Genomic DNA, 16,387 nt, shown 5'->3' on the forward strand with positions numbered 1-16,387 from the left:
CAATTCAAAATAGTTGCACAATAAATATTAAGGACTATCAACCACATCATTTGCTTGTTATTTTGCAGACACACAACAAAAGGTCGACGGGTAAAAATATGGACGCATGAGACACAACTCAGAAACCCTGAGCTGGGTGACAATGGTGGCCTTTTCTCTCCTTCAGGATGACATTAGGAGCTTAGTTGGTGCCAACCAATGTTTTATCTGCAAGTGTGGCCTCAAGTCACCATCATTCAGACCTTTCACCATATCATACCTCAAGGCGAGGGATCTGATATGCTTCTGCCAACATTCCCAGTATATCAGGGCAGCTCATGACATGCCTCCATGTCTTCCATGTGGGTCATCAGACAACAGAGCACCAGAGAGGGTTGAACTAAATGAATACTCAAGTGCCTTCCAGTCCATTTACAGCTTCCATTTCAGCTGCAATTCCCAACTGTCTCCAATTAGCAAACGTTTGCACAGACATCATGAAGGCATCATGTGCTCCCTGTAGCTTATAAAACAGCTATGATTTTGGTGCCTTAGCACCATCCTGTAACCCAAATCTCCAGCTCAACTTTGCTTTCCACTGAAGCTCTTCATCCTGCTCCAACAGGCACCTTGTACCCACACCCAAGTTCCCACAAAAACTCAAGAGAGACCAGTGAGTTACTCTGATGTTTATTTTAATGCATCTTAGTCCACACAGTTGGTATAAAATCAGAAAATGCAAAGCAAAAACAAAAGGTCTGGAGTCTTAGCATCAGAAGGGCACCATATATACATCTACAGTTGGTGGCCAATACAAGTCATCGCCAGACAGTCCTTGGAGGCACAGAACAGCCTAGACCCAGCCAAGCTCTAGGAACTCACGGTCCCAAGGAGTCTAGACACTTGTTCTGATGCTCCGACCGTAAGAAAAATGTGGGAGTGATGAAGCCTTTATGATTTACTCATTATAGTAATAATAGCAGCCTAGCTAGGTACAAAAGCAGTTATAAACCATTTATATTACACAGAATTATTCAGGTCTCCATTCTATCTTATGTTGTAAAATTGTTAATTGGATTTCCAGTGAGTCGTTTAGATGATTAGTGATAATAAGGAATGGTAAATCCATAGCACCATTTCAAAGATTTGTTGTCACTGATTTCTCATTTAGATGTGTGACGAAGATACTCCACCTGTAAGGGCAAGTATGCCAATGCCACAAGCCGTGTTTTTGCGAGGGCTCCAGTTTGGGCCTTTTGTCCGTGTGCGCGTAAAGCTTCACACAGAGGTTTGGGCAGCGGCTGTTTCTGTTGGATGCACTGGGTCACCCACCAGAAAAGGGCTTTTGGACATTTGGGGTTTCTACCCACACTTTGGTTTTCTAAATGAGGTGGACTGGGAGGGAGGTATCTTCTTTCAGATGAAAGGGAAGGGGCAAGATGGAGTTATCTTATTTCTGGGTAAAACAAAACAAACAAACAAAAAACAAAACAAAAATACTGAGCTGGATTATACTGTTAGGATGTAAAGTTCCTTAGCTACTTCTTTAAGGCTCAACACGAGGCTGATGGTCAACATAAAAAGCAAACAATACTATGTACATATATGTAAAAAGTGTTATAAATAGGTTTTATAAACCAGAGATATTATATACATCTTCAATCAACAGCAACCCCCACCTCCACTGCTTTCTGTTTGGTTTGGTTTGAGTTTGGGATTTTGGGCTAGCTCTTTTTTCTTTTTCTGCTTTCTGGTTTCCCTTCCTCCCTTCCCTATGTACGCTCAGAGCCTCAGACAGACCGTCTGGGCGCCTCATTCGCGTTTCCGCAAGATCACATAGATGACACCGCTGAGAAGGGCCAGGGGGAAGGCCACCCAGGCCAGGATGTAGGTGAAACCGTAGGAGTAATCCAAGTTGAGATGCCACTCCGGGTGCCTCACCGTGTAGATGGCCGCAGCACTCATCACGCACAGACCTGGGGAAGGAGAGGGGCAAGCTGGGTGAGGGAGAGTCCATGGCAGAGCGGCCCCCTCTCCGCCACCCCGGATGCTGACAATTGCTGGGTAGGAAGAACATTTCTACCTCTGGAAGGAAATCTGCTTCCAGGTCCAGAATTGAAAGGAGGTAGCACAAATATATGGGAACAAGGAAAACAACTTGCTCTCTACTTCCAATCTTGGCCACCTAGGCCTTAATATCTGAGGGTTTTCTTTACATTTTCTGCCCTATTTCTCTTTCTTTCACTGTCACCAATTCCCAGGCCACACTACATGGCCAGCAGGCATTCAGGCTGCAAGAAAAACCTACCTGTCTCTTTCCAAGGGTGGTTGGGTATGGAAACCCCTGGAAATCTATATGCCACTCTACAAGTGAGTGGTGGCATTACCTAAAGCCAATGGAAGTGAAGTGACATTTTACCATTATTGGAGTCACACCATGGTAAAAGGATTAAGCTCCACGCAGACCACAGGGGCCTATGGTCCCCCTAACAGAGTTGTCACATACCAGGTGAAGCAAGCAATGCCTATGGGCACTGCCAAACAGACAAAGAAATGTGTGGAGAGGGAAAAAGAAAGTGAGGAAGAAATAAGGATGCAGCAGACAGTATGACTGGGAAGCCACGCTGCAGAGGGGGAAGATGATCAAAGGCAAGCTCCATTTCCCTGGGTGCCCCAAGGTTGCATTTGAAGCCCAAAGAAGGCTAAAGGGCATTGGATATGCAGGTGGGTCAGGCCACCCTCCCTGGCCCACCAATGCAGCCCTTCGGTGTCGGAAAGAGAAGAAAAGCCTCCATCTTGGGCCCTGTGGAGCAGCCACGCTCAAACTGATGGCCCCAGCTCACGTGACAGTCAGCGTCCCCCCACAAGGAGGGGTCCAGTGATGTCAGCACCCCAGGCTGGAGCTGCACAAAGCCTGGTCTGTTTCCTCCCTGAAAACAGGGTCTTTGAGAAGCTCTGAGTGACTCTATTATAAATCCAGTATGCCGTGTGGGATTCATGCGGTTCCAGAGTTCCCAATGCACCCGCCCCCCCGCCTGCCCGGCCACCTACATCTAACCTCACTGCTATTTGGGCTGCTGTTTTACTGGACACTGCAACTTTGTTTGAAGACAGTGCAGAAGTGGGAATACGCCACAGGAACCACCCTGTTAAGCCTGTCCTCCTGCAACTCAGAGGAGAAAACTGCCACTTGACTGGCCCCTGTCAAGAGAGCCACACAATAGTCTTGGAACCAAAATGGGACAGCATCCAGGACCTGCCACCTACAGGAAGTTCAGAAGACAGCAAAGATGGCCATGTCAGGAGCGAAATCATTGCGGGTTAATTGTTGATTGCAGAAAACAGCAGTTTTGATCTGCTGGGGACACACTTTATTTGCCTTGAGGTCCAGGATCCTTAATTATCTTGCCCCACTCTTCCATGGCTTGCCTCTCCAAAGTGCTAACTCTTGTCTTTAAGAAATACTGAAGTTGTCTCTTGGGCTCTGTCTGACTTATCTAATGAAGGCAGGGCTATAAAAAAGGAAACATGACCTTGGCAGAGAGCAAGGTGTTAACAGAGTGCTAGCAGGGCAGGACAACACTTATCATCATGCAGGCAGGGCTCCCAGATGGACTGTCTAACCAGATCTGGCATGAGAAATGCCTCAGGAGCTGAGTGGACCAGCTACTCCCCGATTTCACTGGCTAAGAGGAGATATCAGATTCCATCCTTGAACAAGAGGGACAGAAAGAGGCAGTATAGAGAAGTGCAGTGACTAACTACACAGCTTAATGTGTATGACTTTCATCTTAGTAGAATCTCAGAAGTGAATGACTCTAAGCTTAACCGTGATAAGCAGTAAACTTAGATACCTACAAAGCCAAAGAGAGGATACACACTTCATATGATTGTTGTCATGAGACTGATGTTTTAGGGAATATATTATTACAAGATTGTCTGCATGTAAAGCAATAGATGTACACTGAAATAGAGAAAAGGATGATTCTTTGGCTGGGTTCCCTCTGTCTGCAACCCAAGACAGTTAATGTCATCCAGTAGTCATCTCCAAAAGCCAAATACCCCTAGTAAGTGGACTGTGACTCACTTTCTCAGCAACCAGTAGGTGGAGATGTATCACCAGGTCCCTGTGGCAAGGGTAAGTGAGGCCCTGAGGCACAGGCAGATGTTCTGCTCTTTGGCAATGACCAGGACTCCCTGGGAGGGGCCTGAGTCTGGGAGCATAGGTCATCTTTAAGCAGAAGGACACTGACCCTGTCCAGACAATACAAATGTGCTGAGCATTCAACTTACAGGAGTTTCTCCCTGTCTCAGGATGGGTAGGTCTGCAACAACTTCCTGCAAGTTCTGCCTAAAGCCCTTTTGAAGAGAAAGTCTTAAGCTCCTTTAACAGTGACTGCAACCCCATGAGAGTGATTAGAGCCCAGAGCCTCTGGAAGGAAGCACCCAAGGGGCCAAGGTCAAAGGAAGTAGTTGAGGGAATTCCCAGTACATCCTTATCATCTCCATTCCCTTTGGTTCAGTGAACATTTAATGAGTGCCTATTGCATGCGGGCACTGTTCTAGCTGCTGTTCTAGATGTACCAAGATAAGTGAGACATGGCTCCTACCTTAAGGACTGTGTGTCTAGAAGACAGACATTTGCATATAATTTCAATACAGTTCGATGGAATTTCGAGACAGGGAAGGAAATGCACCAGATGCCCCAAGAGCATAGACGGGCACTGAGTCCAAACTGGAGAACTGGCGAAGCCACACGGACTCCCATATAATAGGCTGATTAGCTCACTAAGGGTCAGGAAAGAGAGGGCCTTACATGACATGTTAAGGAAACTGTGATGAGAAGCCTCTGAGGAAACTTCAGCAGAGGAGAAACATGATCAGACGCACGTTTTAGAATGATCACTCTGGCCACGGTGCAGAAAACGGATTCAGGGGCAGGGACAAGGCAGGTAGCTGGAAGGTGCATGAGGAGGCCTTTGCATAGCTGCACTGGGGTTAGTGAGTCAAGACAAAGAAATGGGCGTAATGCCTACGGAGGATGCTACCCAAATGCAGGACTCAGTAGAAGGCTGGCTGTGGGGTGAGGGAGAGAGGAGAGGCCAGCATGACCGCCTGGTGTGTTCACTCAGGGAAGTGGGAACACGGGGATGTCTCAGAAGCCATGGGAATAGAGCTTCAAAGAGTGAGTAGCTAACAGTATTGAAAGGAGCAGAGTGATCCAATAAATTAAAGACTTCAAAGTGTACTTTGGTAACCTCAGCAAAAGCACTTTGATTTGAGAGCCTGAGGCAGAAGTCAGAGAGAAGTTGGCTGGAAAGGGATGTCAGTGAGACCACCAGGGTGGTCACTGGAAGGTGCAGCTATGATGTTGGGTTGATGAGTGGGTGCCTTTTTCTCCCTCCCCCTTCATCCTCAGGGCAACAAGAGAGGGCAGGAAGGGGCTGTGAGGCCTGTTCCTCTGAAAGCAAGAAACTTCTCTGTGTTTCTGTGATTGAAGCCCACTCCTTTTACATTTTCAGTATCCAAGTGACCATTGCTGCCTAGAATGCCACCCATAGCATTGACTCTGATCTGGGCATGGCCAGTGAGACATCCATAATCATCCATCCCTAACAAAAATTTCTAAATGTGGTATTTGACTTAAGCCACCTTTGAATCACTCTGAACAGGACGGCACTGAACTTTTATTAATCCCCCTCACCAAATTCTTTTTTTTTTCTCCTAGAGAGGCAGGGTCTCACTCTGTCACCCAGGCTGGAGCAAGTGCAGCGGCCTGATCATAGTTCACTGTAGTCTTGACCTCTCAGCCTCAAGCAATCCTCCTGCCTCAGCCTCCTGAATAGCTGGGACCACAGGCGTGCTCCAAGGCACCCGGCTAATTTTTAAATCATTTTTTGTAGAGATGGCATCTCGCTTTGTTGCCCAGGCTGGTCTTGAACTCCTGGCTTTAAGCAATCCTCTCACCTCAGTCTTTCAAAGTGTTGGGATTACAGGTATTCGCCACCACACCTGGCCCAAATCCTTTTATTTTAAATGCTCTATAGCTATATTGATCTTTCTATTAACAAAACAAATGAACAACAATAACAAAAAGAGAGAGAAAGTGAAACTCACTCAGGAGTCCCCTCTATTCTTTCTGTTCTTAATCCCGGTAACTACACATTTGACTTGAGTTTGATTCTGCCGAGGAAACACAATTATCTAATCATCCAACCAATAATAGTTTTTATTCAGCCTCCTCTATGTGCCCCACATGGAGCTTGATGCTGGGTGTAAGCAGTAAAATAAATCAAGATGTGCAAATCTTCCTTTTAGGTCTGTGTCTAGATTAATTTCTTGATGTTTTCCAGTCTAGTGCAACCCAACCCAACAGATCTAAGGCATGGATAACTACTGTCAAGGAATAGATGGCTACAGGTTCTGAAAATAAGAATGACTCCAAAGTCCAGATGCAGGATCAGGATGTTCCTTCTCTAAGAAGGTGGTTTAGTTATTTCTGGGGAAATATCCTAGAAAACCTTACAGTGGGATTAGGGACAGTTTAATGGCTATGTCAGTGGTTCCCAACCCTAAATGCACATCAGAGTCTCCTAGGCAGTGGATCCATCCCACAACTATTAAATGAGAGTCTCCAGGGATGAGACCTGAATACTGTCTTTTTTCTTTTTCTTTTTTTTTTTTTTTTTGAGACAGTCTTACTCTGTTGCCCCCAGGCTGGAGTGCAGTGACATGATCTTGGCTCACTGCAACCTCCACCTCCTAGGTTCAAGTGATTCTCCTCTGCCTCAGTTTCCCAAGTAGCTGGGACTACAGGCACGCACCACCACGCCTGGCAATTTTTTTATTTTTATTTTTAGTAGAGACAGGGTTTCACCATGTTGGCCGGGCTGGTCTTGAACTCCTGACCTCAAGTGATCTGCCCACCTCAGCCTCCCAAAGTGCTGGGATTACAGGCGTGAGCCACTGCGCCCAGCCCACTGTCATTTTTTTTTTTTTTAAAGGACCTCAGGTGATTCTGATGCACAGCTCAGGTTGAAAGCACCGAACTAAAGGAAGGAGCCTTTTGATATGCATTCAGGAAGCAGCCAACCTAATGCAATCAAGAAGAGATAGTTCCTAACTGTCAGCCTTGTGGCTAAGTGAGGAAGAGATAATTTGGCAAACCATGGAGACCCCACACAACACACAGAGCTGTAATCTAGAGCAAGGAGACAGAGACAACTCCCAAACCTACAGTCAGCTCCAAGAGCCCTAGCACCTTTCATGTGCTTTTCCTGAAAGCTCATGTGTGCCATCCATAAAGATCACAGCTGGGCCCACCAAGAGGAAGCTGTGCAGAGATAATGCAGCCCTCACAGCCACTTCCGGAGACTACACAGAGATTCTAGTGGTTTCCACTTAAAATGCTCCAGTGCATTGGAGAGGCATTTGCCGGGCATGCACACTTGTAGATTTCACATCCCATGAGTGTGGAGCTACTTTCTTCTTCCTTCTGTCCTCCCTCTCTTTCTTCCTTTCTTTCCCTTCTTTCTTTTCTTCCCTTCTGTTTGTCAGTTTTAGCTTTTCTGACTACTTCCTTGATGTTAAGTTGTCACTTGCCAGGTTTTCCCAAAACGTGGATTTCTCATCTCCAACAACCCTAATCTACTTAGCTCTCTAATTACTAACTTCTTACTAGTCTGTGAGTCGGAAAACCACATGACAAAATTGACTTAGAACTGTCACACGATAAGGGAACCAGGAAATCTCCAAATAGAGTTCCTAACTCTTTCAGTTCTCAGAATTAGTGGAAAGATCCTGCAGCCATTTCCAGTGCAACATCCTAGAGATCTGAGGTTCCCTGGAGACCAACTCTCAGATGATCTTGACTAGGATTAACAACGAAGGACAGGACACTCTCAGGACTTACAAATTACAACTGCTATTACAGCTCAGCATTTCAAATTCAAGATAATTTCTTGTTCAAATGTGGACCAACAGATAACTGAAAATTCAGTCTCATGAGAGGTAAGCAGCTAAATGTAAAGGGGATAAAGAGGACAAAGTCATGCGCTTTTACATTCGGAATTCTGCACTTCCAGCACAGTTCTAAACATCTTGTATTGACTTTGGAGGAGAATGAAAATAGTGAAGCAAGAGTGGATTAGTAAATATACTTAAATCGCAATACCTAGGAGAAGAGTGTTTGGCTGAACTGAAACACTTTTAACACACAGTGCAGTTACATGAGTGACTTAAGGGTTCTTATCTCTGGACTTTGAGTTTTGGCCTAAAATAATGTAATGATGTTGCTAAAAAGACATTGTTAAAGAACTTAAAGCCGAAACAGCTCAGCAGGATGAATGAAGATGAAGGTGCTGGCTATCCCAAGGAGCCCATTCAACAGCAGCTTACCTCTTCTCAGCTCCATATTTTCAATGTGACCGGGTCTTATGGTACAGGCTTGTATTCATCACAGATGTTTGGAACTTCAGAATAATACACGGTGCAACTTTGCATTTACCTTCCATTGTAAATCAGTTCCAATAAAAGATAATATAAAAGGCAGAGCTTCTGCCTTGGATTTTGTGTTCTTTAAATTTTTTGGTGCATTCTGTCTTTAAAATATAAGAAGTACCTCACTATATTCAGTGTAACACTCAACCGTCCCTGTCATGAGCTGGGTGACCTTGGTCATTCATTTATCCTCTGGTGGGCTCAAATTATTCATCAGTAAAACAACGAGCCTGTACAAATAAAATGTAATTTTTTTCACATCAGATGGGTAACGTGCCAAATCAGAACAAGGTTTGAGGGAGGCACATCTCACACATGGGCATGAAAACCCAATCATCGCTTGTGAAACTAACATTTCAATATAAATACATTATGAAAGTTCTGGTTCTAAATCCATATTATCTTGAGGGCATATCCACTGATGCAATGGATATGATCATTATTTGATTTGATATCAAACTAAAACGAGTGAGAAAAAAAAAAGAAACCCCAGAATATGTTACAGTTGTCTTTATTCCAACTGAAAATTGAGTAAGGGTAACTCTTCACTTTAACGTACCTAGAAATGATATCTCCTTGCATAATTGGTCATTTAACAGAGCCAGCAACCATCCAGGAGCTTGGCTTGGTGTCAAAAGACATGTGTAAGCAGCAAAGCACTGTCTGGTTTTGAAATCTCAAAACCATGAGTATTGAAATGTTGTATTTGAGTGTTTAATGAGAAGTGGTTAATCATTTACTTCCTTTTTTCAGGAAAGGGGAACTCTGTCTTCTAGACAAGGTCACCAACATCTAACCTTGGGCTGTGTCTTCCCATACAACCCTATTTAAGTCAACCTTCCAATGACTGCTCCTGGGCACAGAGTGGTGAAATGGTACCATGGGCATTCTGACAACCAACTCAGAGAAGAGATGCTACATCCTTTGCCCTCTCAGAGGGTCAGAATTGAGAACATCTCACAGTACCTAGACATACTCTGGCACATATGAAGTTTGTGATCTATGAATTTGGACCACAGAATCCACCACTACATCTGGCTCTTACTTCTCTCCAATGCCCTGCTGGTTCAGTAAACAGTAAGTCAACAGACAGACATGTAAGAGCTAATGTAAGATGCTAGGCAGAATGCAAGATGTAAGATGTAAGATGTAAGCATGTAAGATGCTAGGCAGAATCCAGAGACAAAGTTGGAAGATGTCACCCTGTGTAACAGAAGTTTCTAGGACTCTGCACACTATGCATATTAATAACGTATTTAAAGAGGGAACTTGAAGACAGTTTAGACAGGAGATTAAGGAGACCTCTCATGTGTTTTCATGTGTTGTCATGGCCCCATGTTTGGAAATGACAATATGTGACACGAGAGTGCCAAAATGAAGATACCAGAGGATGACAACAGTCAATCAAAGCCCAGTAGAATCTAGGAACTGGAAGCAAGGAAGGTGAGAATTTGTCAGTGTGACTTCATCACTACCTACTGGTGGAAGACACATACCCGATAACTACTTTGCCAGTTCTTAGCACATCAGGGCCATTTTCTGGAGGCATAATGTAATCTACAGAAACAGCTCTCAAGCCTGACCTTTGCTCTACAGATAGCCTCAGTATTCACCTCTGATTATGTGTCCAGATTGCAGTTTCATTCCTGTTGATACGCCTGGCTTGGGTGGGGACCTTCCTTCCAGATCCTCTAAGTTCTCTTTCATATGCATCTCATTCCAGGGAGAAGGGGAGAGTTCTAAGTCCCAAGTTCTAAGACACATACAGGTACACACCCACACATACAAGCACCCACCCTTACTTTATGGAAAGCATCCAGTGGAGAGACTCATGAACATCAGTCATTCTGAGGCCACATCCTTCTACTGAACTAATCATTCCACAGACTTGGATGCACCCCGCTTCCACATGGACTTTACCATCCACAACTTACCAGCAAGAATTTGGAAGATTCCAGTGATGTAAAACCTGCCCCCCTTGGTGAGGGTGAAGAGTTGGCAGAAGAACAGGAACAGAGACAGAATGCTGAAGATGATCGACAGGATCATGGTGGCCTGGACAGACTGCAGCCATTCTGGGGGAAAGAGACACTTGGTTAGGAGAGCTGGCCATGGCCGGGGGAGGGCTCTGCCTCGAGGTGCAGGGCCTGAAGGGCCGTGACTGCTGACAGCACAGTCCTCACAGGCAGCAGAAGCAGAAGTCCTTTTTCCTTAGCAGAACTCAGACAATTCACTTTTGCAATCTAAGAAGACATTCTTTATTGTTTATTTTGGAGGAAAAAATATATACATATATACATACATCTATATGTACCGATATATACATATACAAACACACACGTGCCAATATGTACACATTACATACATATATACCTATATGTACAAATATGCATACAAATATGTATGTGTTTCTATATATATATGTGTATATACACATATACAAATACATGACACACACATATATATAAAAAACACATGTGAACATTTAGGGAAGGGCTGTAAAAAAATATCTATAGTTCCATCACTAGGAGTTAAAGTCATTTTAAAATATATTGAATTTCCTTCCAGTGTTGGTGCAAATGTGTTACTTATGTATATGTGTCTGTGTTAAAGAGGGCCTGAGCCCTGCCTACTACCTTCCCTCTTCTTGCCCTCAGGGGTCTTTGAAGGGCTTATCAGAACTTCTGTATTCCAAGAAAAATAGCTTAAAATCACTGTTCAAATTATCTGCATTCCCCAAGGAGAGGTAAAGATCACGGGAATGGCTGTTAGAGCCCAAAGTAATTTTTTAGAAGAATGGAAGAAAATACTGATGAAGGAAGGTATGCTCTCTATAGGTATGGAAATCCATTTGCTTGGGCAACCTGTATTTTTTTTTTTTTTTGGTCAACTCTGATCATGGCCATTAGCCTCAGCACAGAGCAGTGTGTGATCGCAAACCACCAGATGGGATGAAGGCTTACACTTCCTTATCTCTGTTGAACCCCAAATCTCCAAGCTTCCAGCTGAAATTCAGGCAAGAAGACAGAGCCTCCTATGGTTTCTTCAGTTCATCATCCGCTGCAAATTCATGTCATTTCAGGGAGGAAAGAAGAAACAACCTAAGTTCCACACTGTAGAGGGAAGCCCAGGGTAAAAATCTGCATTTGGCCTCTGTCTTGTCTTCCAAGTGCCACAGAATGCTGGGGGCAGGCACTGCTCTCGTGGAGGAAGAGCAACTGGGGAAGCTGCAGCATTTAATCCTTTCAGCTCAGTAACTGACATATGTAATGGCTTCAAAAGCATACCTTCAATGCTTCACCCAGTACTCACAGCTCTGAAATCTGGATGGTTTATAATTAATAACTGAGTAAGATAAACTTGTTTTGAGTTGTAAGCAGCTCATGGCAGAATTTTAAGGGTGCCAATTAGGTTAACTGTTCCTAGATTTTCACCTAAGATGTTTCCAAGGCACAGACTGGAGATATTTTAGAGTTGGAAGAAACCTGAGAGATCAACTAGTCCAGCTCGTTTGCATTGAAAGAGATTTCCAGAGGTGTTTTCATGAGCCCAAATGACACAGCCAAATCTAAGAGGCCTTTGATTCTAGTCTAGTACTCTTCACATTCAAGCACAACATATGCTTCTTTCATTTTTTCGATTTCTTTGTCAATTAAAGTAAGAAAATGACGGCTAATGGGTTGTGAGCCATCCTGATTTCACTCTTACATAACCTTAATTAAATGTTTGTCTTTATCCAGCATAGAGGTTCTTCTGGAGGAGCACTTTGCAATAAAGATAATGTTCCCATAATATTATTTGCTTAAAATAAAAAAATTATCTAGCACTTTGGTAGATGCAGCTGGAATTACAAAGAAATCTGAGACTCAAATCTGAAACTAAAACAAATAAAGGGATTCACTTTGGCTGGGAAATGTCCTTCCATGTGCACGCTCATGAGGAGTATGGCTGGTGGAGACAATATCTTAGATTTCCTTCTCCAATCCTGAGATACTGTCTTCACCCTTATCCCCGCGCCCCTGTCATTTTCAGCAGAAACTACTACGAGACCTCACATATACAGAAAACTTAAAATCTTTATATGTTAAATCTATATAAACAGAAAGTGTCTAATATTTAATAATATAACCTAAATACTTCTTGAAACATCTTTCAACAATAACTTGACTTTTAGTCCCAACCCCATTACAATTGAGCTGTTTGCCATAAGTTATTTCTCGAATCAAATCAGAATTAGAGGATCAAGGACATTTTTATTCAATGAGCATTTGTTGAATACCTACTGCTTTGAGCCAAGCCCTCTGGTTGACTCTGATGATCCAGAGATGAAGAAGATGGTTTTCAACCATAAGCACAATAAATAAAACACATGCATTAAGATAGTAAGTCTATCATCAACCACATTATATGTGAATGCGTTCAAGGCACTCATAAGATATGGAATTTTATCTTTGATTAAGACATTTTGGGAGGCTGAGGCAGGTAGATCACTTGAGGCCAGGAGTTCAAGACCAGCCTGGCCAACATGCCAAAACCCCATCTCTACGAAAAATACAAAAAAAATGGCCAGATGTGGTGGTGGACACCTATAGTCCCAGCTACTTGGGAGGTTGAGGCAGAGAATCGCTTGAACTCAGGAGGTGGAGGTTGTAGCGAGCCAAGATCACACCACTGCACTCCAGCCTGGGCACAGAGAGAGACTCTGTCTCAAAAAAAAAAAAAAAAAAAAAAAGAGAGACATTGTAGCTATATTCTAATATAATAGATACACCTAAAACAAGCAACAGTCAAAAACAAAAAAGATTCTGAAAAGAAGCTTCAGGCAAATATTAACAAAAAAGAAAGAAGATAAATTAATAATATAAAATAGAACTTATGTTGAAAGGATAAAAGTGGCCAGAGAGTTGTTTGGTTGTTTCATAGAGGAAAGATTTGGTTTATTTGATCTTTACTTCTGGTTTACATGATCTATGACTGAAGAAAATAAATCATTATGCATATAATAACATGGCCTGAAAAAGTTAAAATCAAAAAGTAATCAAAATATGAGAAGAAATTGTTAAAATCACAATAACAGTAGAAGACTTTAGCTTCCTTCCTCAAAATAGATGTCAGGTAGACCAAAAAGAAGAAAGAATATAGATTACATAAGAGGATTAACAAATTTGTCCTAATAGATGTATAGAAAACTTGTGTCTATATAGCAAAAGACACAAATTTTCTATACAGCAAAACCATAAGTTATTTTCAAACACACATGGGACAGCTTTTCAAACTGACTATAAGGGCAACAAAGAATATCTCAATAAATATAGAAGCAGAAATTATATAGGCTCAACATATACCTAAAGGCAAACAGAAATTAGACATTAAAAACAAACTAGCTAAAATAAATTTGGAAATTTAAAAACAGTGTTCCAGATAATTCCTCGGATTAAAAAAAACAAGATGAAAAGTAAAAACTCTTCAGCAAGGAATTATATAGAGAGCCACATGGCACACCTGTGGGTTGTAACCAAAGCAGTTCTCAGAGGACAATGTATACACTTCTAAGCATTTGCTAGAAAAATCCTTAAAAAGAGTGAACTAAACTTTCAACTCAAGAAGCCAGAAAAAAAACAACAAAATAAGTCCAAAAATTAATTGACTTAATATGGATAAAAGCACAGACTAATGAGACAGAAAAAAATATTAAAATACATTTAATAAAAATGTCTGGTTCTTTGGGGATATATCAACAAGTTAGACAAATTTTATTCAAGTACATAAAAGAAATACTAAAGAAACATACTAAGTTCCTGGATACAAACACTCAAAGTTATAAAGATACCAATTTCATCCAAAATAATCTACAAATTCAATGCTGTCCTAATCCATATTGCAACTGGAACTGGAAGAAAATCAATTAAAAATTCATCTAAAAAACAATGAGCAATGACAGATAAGAAAAAATCTGAAGTAAACACAACAGCAACTAAAAACCAAAACGAACAAATGAACAAAAAGAAAATCAGAAAAACATATAAAACCAATGAGTCAAGATACCACCTACCAGATTTAAAACATATTTCTATATTTTGCTTATTACAGTATATGGTATAAATTAAATATACAATTAATTGTAACTTTATAATATATAATTATAGAACATATCATAGAACTATGATATATACAATATATAATTATAGAACATATCATAGAAGTATGATATATAATTATATAATATATAATTATAGAAGTATATATGTTCAAGTGCTTATATTATAATTATATAACATATAATTATAATTAATAAAATGTATTTTATTTATAGACATACAAAGCTTATATTTATATTATAAAGTTTTAGCAATTCAAAAATATGGTGTTAATCATGAAAGAAAAATAAAAGAATGGGACGGAATTAAGACTTTGGAAGCATACATGTAAATTTGGTAGATAATACACAACATCATATAAACCAGTGGGGAAAAATACAACAGACAATACATAGTGTTGGCTATTCATTTGGTAAAACATAAAATTAAATCTCTAGTTCACATCATTAACAAAATTAAATTACAGACAGAACAAAGAGAAAACAGCTAAGTATAAAATTTAAAAGCCATGTGATTAGCAAAGGAGAAATATGAACAGCCAATAAACATCGTAAAAGGGGCTCAACCTCACTAGCAACCAAGGAAATGCAAGAGAAACCCATGAGGAGGGTGACACCAATTTTCATCCAGCCAATAGGCAAAATTCCAAAAAAATGGATAATATCAGCAGAACAAATAAGTGATAGCTACCTGCAGACACCATTCACAGGAATAATAATAATATTATTATTATAATCCTTTTGTGACCAGCCGTTTTGTGGCAGAATATATTAGGTTGATACAAAAGTAATTGTAATTTTTGCCATTAAAAGTAGTTTAAAAATTGTAACACCTCTAGCGTAATGACACCATATGTGTTCAAGTGCTTATCTACTATATCCTGGAAAAACAGTGAACATATACTCAGAGGAAAATAAATAAGGACATTCATTGTAGCATTTCTATGAGGGAAAATAAATTATGGTATATCCTCACAATGAAATATTTTGCAGCAGTTAAAAAAATCATGAGTTAGAAAATGAAGAGTCTTTGAAAGATCTCCAAGACAATGAAAAGAGTAAGGTGCACACACAACACGTCATCATTATGAAAACAAACACCAAAAAACTATGTAATTGCATATAGACATCTGCAGGCATGCAAATATTCATAGAGAAAGAGCCAAAGTTGTGTCAAACTGATGTCAGTGGGTTCCCCCAGGAACTACTGTTGCAACGAAGAAGAGTTTGGTCAAGAAGCCTTTCAGTTGAGAATATTTTCATGTATTATAATACTTGTATTACTTAAATAATTAAAACCAATTTAAAAGATTACAAAGGTAAAAACAGATGCAGCACTCTATTGACTTATTAAGAGTCAGGATTCCAAAACTCAAAGGGCTACTGGAATTCTGGGCAGGACTGGGCTTCCACATGCCCAGGAAAACAACAAGGGATTTTCCTTTCCTCCAGTGCCATTGATCAAAAGCTACACAAGGACAGCGAGAGGAAAAAAAACAGAGCCCAGCCCAGGAGAAAGCAAACTCCATTCCAGCTCCAAAAGGCTGGTGCAAGATTCAAGAGCTCTCGTTGTTGCTCAAAGGGAACCCCACAGGGCCCTGAGGACATTTCTAAGCTCAGATGATGCTGCTCCCCAATCAGAGCCATTCATCAGAACTGGAATAGACAGGTAACAACCAGCACAGTAAGAGACAGCAGATATCACACACTCCAGAAATGACAGGGCTTTGATCCTGTCCAAGGATAGGGTCCCGTGTGAGCACGTGCAAAGCCTGACTCTCTCCAGCATTTATGTGCTCTGGTTAAGACAGC

General features: G+C 41.4%; 1 protein-coding gene and 1 pseudogene across 2 annotated transcripts in view; both read right to left on the bottom strand.

Annotated features, from left to right (window-relative positions):
* Positions 1-653: 653 nt before the first annotated feature.
* Positions 654-16,387, bottom strand: part of PMP22 (peripheral myelin protein 22) — a 35,868-nt gene continuing 20,134 nt past the window's right edge. For both annotated transcript variants that reach the window (XM_004058616.5, XM_004058615.5), the window contains exons 4-5: positions 10,413-10,553; positions 654-1,955 (exon numbers count right to left, since the gene is read on the bottom strand). In XM_004058616.5, the coding sequence (XP_004058664.1) occupies positions 1,792-1,955; positions 10,413-10,553 (305 nt within the window). In that variant the 3' untranslated portion in view covers positions 654-1,791. The remainder of the gene's footprint in view (positions 1,956-10,412; positions 10,554-16,387) is intronic.
* LOC115931359 (uncharacterized) lies at positions 8,737-8,833 on the bottom strand (annotated as a pseudogene).

Source organism: Gorilla gorilla, chromosome 19, assembly GCF_029281585.2.
Source record: "Gorilla gorilla gorilla isolate KB3781 chromosome 19, NHGRI_mGorGor1-v2.1_pri, whole genome shotgun sequence".
Classification (NCBI taxonomy): domain Eukaryota; kingdom Metazoa; phylum Chordata; class Mammalia; order Primates; family Hominidae; genus Gorilla; species Gorilla gorilla.